The sequence below is a fragment of the Tachypleus tridentatus genome, chromosome 1, assembly GCF_004210375.1.
Source record: "Tachypleus tridentatus isolate NWPU-2018 chromosome 1, ASM421037v1, whole genome shotgun sequence".
Lineage (NCBI taxonomy): Eukaryota > Metazoa > Arthropoda > Merostomata > Xiphosura > Limulidae > Tachypleus > Tachypleus tridentatus.
This window is the reverse complement of record NC_134825.1, coordinates 32,102,302-32,110,536: the sequence shown is the minus strand read 5'-3', so window position 1 is coordinate 32,110,536 and position 8,235 is coordinate 32,102,302. Positions and strand designations below refer to the sequence as shown.

General features: G+C 32.9%; 1 protein-coding gene across 1 annotated transcript in view; it reads left to right on the top strand.

The window, feature by feature from the left end:
- The first annotated feature begins 3,023 nt into the window (after positions 1-3,023).
- The window catches only part of LOC143245353 (uncharacterized), a 28,110-nt gene continuing 22,898 nt past the window's right edge, over positions 3,024-8,235 (top strand). Inside the window, exon 1 of the mRNA XM_076491601.1 lies at positions 3,024-3,276. Within this exon, the coding sequence (XP_076347716.1) occupies positions 3,194-3,276 (83 nt within the window). The 5' untranslated portion in view covers positions 3,024-3,193. The remainder of the gene's footprint in view (positions 3,277-8,235) is intronic.

Genomic DNA, 8,235 nt, shown 5'->3' with positions numbered 1-8,235 from the left:
GAGATGATGTGGCTAATAACTATTGGTAATATTTACTGTGCCAGGGCTAGATTAATTGTTGCCACATAGCTGGTAACTATTGGAGAGTGTTATTATTTTAAAGTGTCTGCTATGGTTGTTAATTATGGCTTTACGACTGGTTATTGTTGGTTTATGACTAATAGTTATTTCGTTTTGTCTGATAAACATGACTTACTAAAGACAAAGATTGGTATGTGACTAGTAATTTCCCTCATACCTGTATTGGTGCTGGTAACTCTGTTTCTTAAACTTGTAACTGATGGTATATGACTGGTAATATGAATTGCACCTGTTAGTACACAACTGTTTGTAAGTTCTAGTATTAGAGTTCTTAAATAGCTCAAAACTATTTAAGATTTATAAGGTTATTCTTATGAATATCTGATATCTTTCAATGTTATGATTGAATTCAAACCCTTTCTGAACACGAAGTTAAAATAACTTGTAATTTTGTTCCAAATAAGATCATGGAACTGTTGAAAAGAAGGATTTCCACCTTTTGTGCCTCCCTTTTTACATCATAACCTTTTTATTAACCTAATTGTGATACAGTTAAGATTTCACTTTAAAACAAAGCTACACAAGCTATCTGTTCTCTGTCCATTATGGGTATCGAAACGTGATTTTCTTTTACGTTTTAAGCCCTCAGTCTTACTTTTCACCCACAAGGGAAGCAATAGAATTTGCAATAAAACATTATCCAAGAACTAGCAAATAATTTTTTAGGCCTAGTAGCCACAGTGAAAAACTTAAGGTATTCAAAATTTTGTGTTTGTTTGTAGCTAAACATAAAGTTACAAAATGAATACTTTTTCCACCTGGGGTATCGAAACCCTGTTTCTAGCGTTGTAAGTCCACAGATGGTGGCACCAGAACGATAAAATTTTATGTTTCTTCAACGTAACTCTGGTATTTTGCAAGATCGGTAAATGTTGACTTTATCGATTGTCAAATCAGTTTGGGCTCTTGGACTACTGTTTAGTGTTAAACTTAGCTTATTAAGAAGATGAAGACCGAAAGGATATTCCCGCCATTACCTTAACGAACATTTTTATCAACTGCATTGATAATGTTCCCTCGAATATCTAAGTACTCAATTGATAAACATTGACAGTAACCGCTCTATGAGTTGTATCAGTGTTGTGATAGTGTAAAATGAGCACACCACAACAATATGGGTTTAACATAAAAAATAAAATTCAACAATAATACTTAGAAAGAAAACGCTATCTCATGATTCTATCTTAGTGAAGCTTCTAGCAGGGTATTTATTCATTGAGTTGATCACAAGAGTCCAACCTCATGTGATCATAAATTTATATAATGTTACAGTAATAGTACCTGTTCATCACCATGCCCCTCGCTAGTACAGCGGTATGTCTACGGATTTACAACTCTAAAATAAAGGGTTCGATTCCTCGCGGTGAGCTCAGCACATAGCCCGATGTAACTTTGCAATAAGAAAACACACACATGTTCATCACCAGTAGGAAACCTGGTGTCAGCTTCATCATACATACATACATATTTATTCAAAATACAGATGATTAGCTCGAAAGGAAGTTAGCGTTTTAATGGAACTAAAGCTTCATAGATAAACTAAACGATAGAAGAAAATGTGAAATGAACAAAAAGCACATCCATAATCACAAAAAAACAGAATATACTATCTTACAGCGTTGTTTGGTCACATCTTTCTTTACCGTAGTTTTTATTCCCTTGCTTTAAGTTAACGTTTTAAAATGTTGATAAATTGATGAAATTCATAAGCGAAAACTTTGGAATTTGTAATTCGGGACGATCGTGGATGAGAAATAATATCTGATATAATTGTTTTAAAAGTACTGTAGCTACCTACGGTTACTTCTCAGTATAAATGTCTGCGTGTTTTTTTATTACGAGAATACACCATATTGAACTGTAACTCTTTAAAACGTTTTAGTTAAATATTTGACTATGTTCTGTATTATATGCGTCTTTTAATGAAGTACATTAATAAGTACGCTCTCTCCCCTCTATTGATAGAGCAGTTAGTCTGAAAACTTACAATATTAAAAACGGTTTCAATATCCGCAATTGGCACTAACAAATAGATCATTGTGCAGCTGCGCACTTGAAACAATAATAATAAATATCTTTGTCTGGATATCCCGTCCCTTACAACCTGTTATTGTTTTTCAACACACTGTATAATGCTATATTTTAATATGTTTGTATAACACTCAACACACTTTTTAATGGTATTTTATTGTGTTTTATATAATATTCAACACACTGTGCAATAGTATTTTACTGTGTTTGTATAATATTCAACACACCATGCAATGGTATTTTACTGTGTTTTATATATATTCAACATACTATATAATGGTACATTATTGTGTTTATATAATACTAAACACATCATGCAATGGTATTTTATTGTGTTTGTATAATTATCAACAAAGTATATAATTGTATTTTACTGTGTTTTCAAACATGCTACCAAAATTATTAAAAAAGAAGTTCAGGATTCATAACATATACTGACTCAGCTCTGATGATATTGGCTCTTTGCCATAGTTTCATGGCTTAATATTGACTGTGATTATGTTGGTTCTTTACCATAATTTCATGGCTCAACGATGTTTTCAGTTCCATATCTGAAGCTGGTGTCAACGGTTAATTATAATGACGCAATACCAAAACAGTTGAAATTTACCAAGTTAAATAACACGAAACTATATAATTACAACTTTCTTATAAAACTCCTAAACGTAATACAGTACAAATGTATTGTTAAATGTTAACGTCAAACGTGCCCACGCTTGATATAAGGCTTAGTATATGGTCCAACGAGAACTGTCAAGTATCTACCTAGATATGAAAAGCCCTGACGTCATATTTTACTACACAGTGATTGGCAGATGCAAACAGCCTATGTGGGCAGAGAATTGTTATCTTTTCTCACTATTTTATATAAGTGAGACTTAAACGCAATTATTCAACAATTCTCTCTGAAGAGAAGCAGCAATTGCCATTCGGAACATCTTCAGTTAACGAAAAAACAAAGAGAGAACAATTTCAAGGCTGTCTGTCCCGTGTTATAAAGAATACTAACTGAAGCTTCTCACGAAACCAATTAACACTACATCCCTGAAAACGTACACTGGTCTCGTAGACAAGAATAACAATGTCTAATATTTCCATAAAAACAATGATATTCCTGGTTGCTCTACTTTTGCTGACAGTCTCTTTTGCATATCCCCAGGCAAGGTAAGAACCGTTTTCTTGGTACTTATTTGTATATTTTTCTTATAGCAAAACTACATCGGGCTATCTGCTGATTCCCACCGATGGGAATCGAACTCCTGATTTTAGCCTTGTAAATCCGTAGACTTACTGCTGTACTAGCGTAAGAGGGGGGGGGCTCTTGGTAATTAGTAACATTAAAGTAAACATTCAAGTAAACTGTACACAACAAACAAATAAATCCGTGAGAATATCCAATTGCACATGTACTCGAAGTCACAGTTGCCTGAAATATATCATGTTAGGAATATCTTATTTCAGTATTAATTTTATGAAAAACTAATGGCTTTTTGTAAAAAAAAAAAAAAAACTGCAGTTTTAATATTAATATATCGTCTTATATAACCCTTTTCAAAGACCTTATTATTGAAGTGAAAATTAAGACTACAGGACACTTCGAACCAGAAGTACTAACGCGTAAGAATATTGACACTTTTATTTTGGATAGGTGCAGGTCATGTTAGGTTAGCTTCAGTTGTGAGCTGGTACTCCTTTCACAGATAACTGGACTAAAGTAAATACTGGTTACAGTGTCTCGGTCAAGAACACAATTATTTAACACGCAAAGTTTTTGGCCCCAAAACTTTAAATTACAGATTCATACCACTAGGCTATGCTGTCCCAACACGATAATACAGTGCTATAAAAATTAATGTGTTCATGTTTCAAATTACAAATAATGCTTATTATAATACTAACTGTGACCGGTGCATCAGGTCAAGAACACAATTATTTAACATGCGAAGTTTTTGGCCCCGCAACTTTTAACTTACAAATTCATACCACTAGGCTATGCTGTCCCCACACGATAACATAGTGCTATAAAAATTAATATGTTCATGTTTCAAATTACAAATAATGCTTATTATAATACTAACCATGACCAACCGTGATAGTTTTCATGCCACTCACGTTAAATTTCTTTATTCTATCACTTTCACGCAAGGCCATTTAAATTATGCTTCCTTTGCAGGCATTATGTGTTAGATCATAAAATCTTGATATATTGGAAAAAGCTCTCGGTGGCACAGCGGCATGTCTGCGGAATCACACCGCTAGAAACCGGGTTTTGATACACGTAAAGGGCAGAGCACAGATAGCCCCTTTGTGCAGATTTGTGCTTAATTCCAAACAAACAGTTTAAAAAAAAGTTACACGGTCACACAAACGACTCACATGATAAAATTACATGCACTTAAGTTGATAAAACTACATGTAAAGTAAACAACAAAGTAGCGTAGTGATTTTTATAATAGTGCACGTAGTATAAAACAGTTGCAGGCTTTTAGTGTATAACACAAATTTATTTCGTAATAATATAGCATATGTAAAGCTGTGATGAAGAAAACTTAGCTGAATATGGAGAAACGTCTGAATACATGTTCACAAAATAATAAGCATACGGTTTTGAACGAACTGCTTATGCGTATTTTAGAACTAAATAAGTCGAGAAAACCCACAGAAATTGTACTGAGTGCAATGTTCTTTTTTTTAGGAAATTACAAGCGTTGTTTGTGTGAAATACTTTGAAATAAAAAAAAAACAAAGTTGAAATCGAAGCCAGTCGTCACGTGACAACAATTGAAAACTTTGAATGAACAAAGACTTTTCTAATAATATGAGATTTGAAGAGTTTGATCGAAAACCTTGCGAGGAAAGTTTTGGACAGACAAACACAAACGTATCATTTCTATAAATGTACAGTTCTATTTAATAATCTAATATTTCACAGTGTCTTGTCTATAATCTTGGGTAATTAATAGTTCAAACTAAGTTTTACATAAACGATTGTAATAAATACTTGTGCTGGTGTGGTGAAGTATTTGTGGAATATAAATATAAAGTATATACGTATTTAAAGGTTTCAAGAAGTATATTTTTATAACGTATGGTATGGAGAGCGGCAGTCTCATGTAAGTTTCATGTGACTGTTAAACTGTAAAGTTTAGTAGTCTCACATAAGAGGAAGTTTCATTTGACTGTCAAACTGTAAAGTTTAGTAGTCTCACATAAGAGGAAGTTTCATTTGACTCTCAAACTGTAAAGTTTAGTAGTCTCACATAAGAGGAAGTTTCATTTGACTGTCAAACTGTAAAGTTTAGTAGTCTCACATAACAGGAAGTTTCGTGTGACTGTCAAACTGTAACGTTTAGCAAGTTACTATAATATGTAAGGAATTACACGACACTATATCTTCTCATTGTCAACGCACTTTAGTTCCCTACATTTATTATCGTTATGATCAAGTAGTACTCTATGGTAACCGTGACATAGTAATTAATGATAATTTACAGCTCTTAATGACCAAACGTCTTAAATTTCATCAAATTAATTATAATTGCACAAAACAATTAATTAAGAAATTGCTCAATTAAGATTTATAAAAATGTTTGAAATGTATATTAAAGCAATCCTATTTATATTATGGGTAAATAAAATTAAAGACGTAAATGTGTAACATACTTGAAGAAATTAGTCAGGAACAACCATGAACAAATCCTGATTGTCAATAGAAGCTGTGGAATAACAGATCTATCATCACTTCAGTTGATAAAACTGTTGTTAGTTTTCGTTTCTACTTGCACAAAAATTTATATCACAACTTTATGTAAAGAGAGATGGTGTAATCTAGAAATATTAAAACACATATACAGTACGGGTATGAACAAGTAAAACGTATAAAGTATCATACAAAACACAATACAGATTCATTAAACCTTGTTTCACATTTTGAAAAAAAAAATCTTATAATACGAATTCAGTTTTTTTCCACACTTCCAAACAGTAAGAAACACCATAACATACATGCTTGCTGCATACTGCCGGTGCTAAATAAGTTACACCTATGACTGAAAACTCATCAATTTGGTTTGTTTGGAATTTCGCGCAAAACTACTCGAGGGCTACCTGCGCTAGCCGTCCCTAATTTAGCAGTGTAAGACCAGAAGGAAGGAAGCTAGTCATCACCACCCGCCGCCAACTCTTGAGCTACACTTTTACCAATTAATAGTGGGATTGACCGTCACACTATAACGCCCCTAGCTGAAAGGACGAGCATATTTGGTGTGACGGGGATTCGAACCCGCGACCCTCGGATTACGAGTCGAGCGTCTTAACCCACCTGGCCATATGAGGCCAATTCATGAATTTAAATAGACAATTTCATATTTTAAATACATTCAAGAGAACTTAAACAAATATTGTGATATTATCAAAGAGGTTGGTTGGTTGTTATTAATCACAAATTTTCACAATGGGCTCTCTGTGGTCAGTTCATCATGGGTATCGAAACCAAGTTTCTGGTGATATAAGTCTCCAGACATACCAATGAGCCGCATTATCAAAGAAAGAGCTGGCATTAATCTGTTTATTATCTTCAGTTATTAAATTAATTGTAAAGAGAAAATTGGTGTATGAAAGTAAAACAAAGGACTATTCTGATTTCAATAATTTTATACTAGCCTTTGATCTCATAAATTTTCTATTTCCAAATAAAGGTATCACAAACAAGTACTCCCCAAAGTAACACAGTGACACAGCAATACATCTGCGGAGTTGCAACACTAGAAACCATGTTTTGATACTCCTGGTGGGCAAAGTACAGATAGCCCATTGCGTAGCTTTGTGCTTAACCTCAAACAAAGAAATAAAAAAAAGTTACAGTGCAGTTTCATTGCTCGTAGCTTATTAGACAAAGTGACATTTAGCATTACTAGACTCTTTGAACAGAACTCATAAAGTCGATCTCGTTTTTAACACAATAAGGTTTGTTTATCTTAATGCCGAACTAAAGAATATACTATTTGTGATCAGCCCATCACGGGAAATCGAATTTTTTGATTTTTTTAAAGTTTAAAGTGTTTAAAAATTACTGCAGGGACACAAGATTTCCTAATTTGAACGTCAGATTCTTTACGTTTTGAGGAAATTCAAAACTATTCTTGCTACCACTTGTGGGAATTGCAGTTTATTTTACAGAATATTAAAACATCTCCAAAAATCTCTCAACTTTACACTTTAATTTATCATAATTTTTTTTAAGGCGACGACCACCATCAGTTTCACTTATTACTAAAATTTCTTCAAATTTTCAAATTAAGTAGTTTTCCATGTATTACATCATAGTTGTCATCTTAGTTTATGTTAATTACATTAATTGTCATACAGTTATGATTATTGTGAACCTTTCTGTATTATATTGTTGTTCGTACAATATATTTCAACTACTACCGAGTGTTTAAATTTATTCGTTATATCCGGCACCTCCCTTTGTGTATTATAAACTGAGAAGAGTCACTTAAAGTCATATTAGTTGTATTATACACACGTCATAGAATGATTAGTAAACTGTTTTGATTTTAATATCTATAATTTGATTATATTTTAATTGTAGTATAAATATTCCAACTATTTATTGTAAGATTCTGCAATTCATTTAATTTACTTATCATTTTATCATCGTCATTAACATATGATTTTTATATTTTTTGTTGTAATATCTCTAACGTCCTTGCAATTAACCAATAACACCAGTTGTAGTAATTTATCTCTCATATTAAACTCCTCTAAAGCTACTTGACGAACTTGACATCAGTGATGGTGCATGAAGCAAACTGCCAGTGTCTAGTTAGTTTGTAAGAAGTTCTATATTCTTCCTTTAATCTGAATTTTTATAACAGTAATAGTTAGAATGTTTAATATAGAGAAAATTGGGTGCATTTTATTAAAACAGTTTTGGAGCCTCATCATGTCGTTACAGTCTATGTCACCATGGCCAGTCATGCTCTATCTGATGACCGTACATCGTGATAATAATACTGCAGCGTAGTTTCTATAACTAAAGGTTTTGTGGGAATGTTGTCATATCCGAAGCCCACCACTCCTCAATACTTGCTGTGAGTGAAGATGACGGTTTCCGTGCCT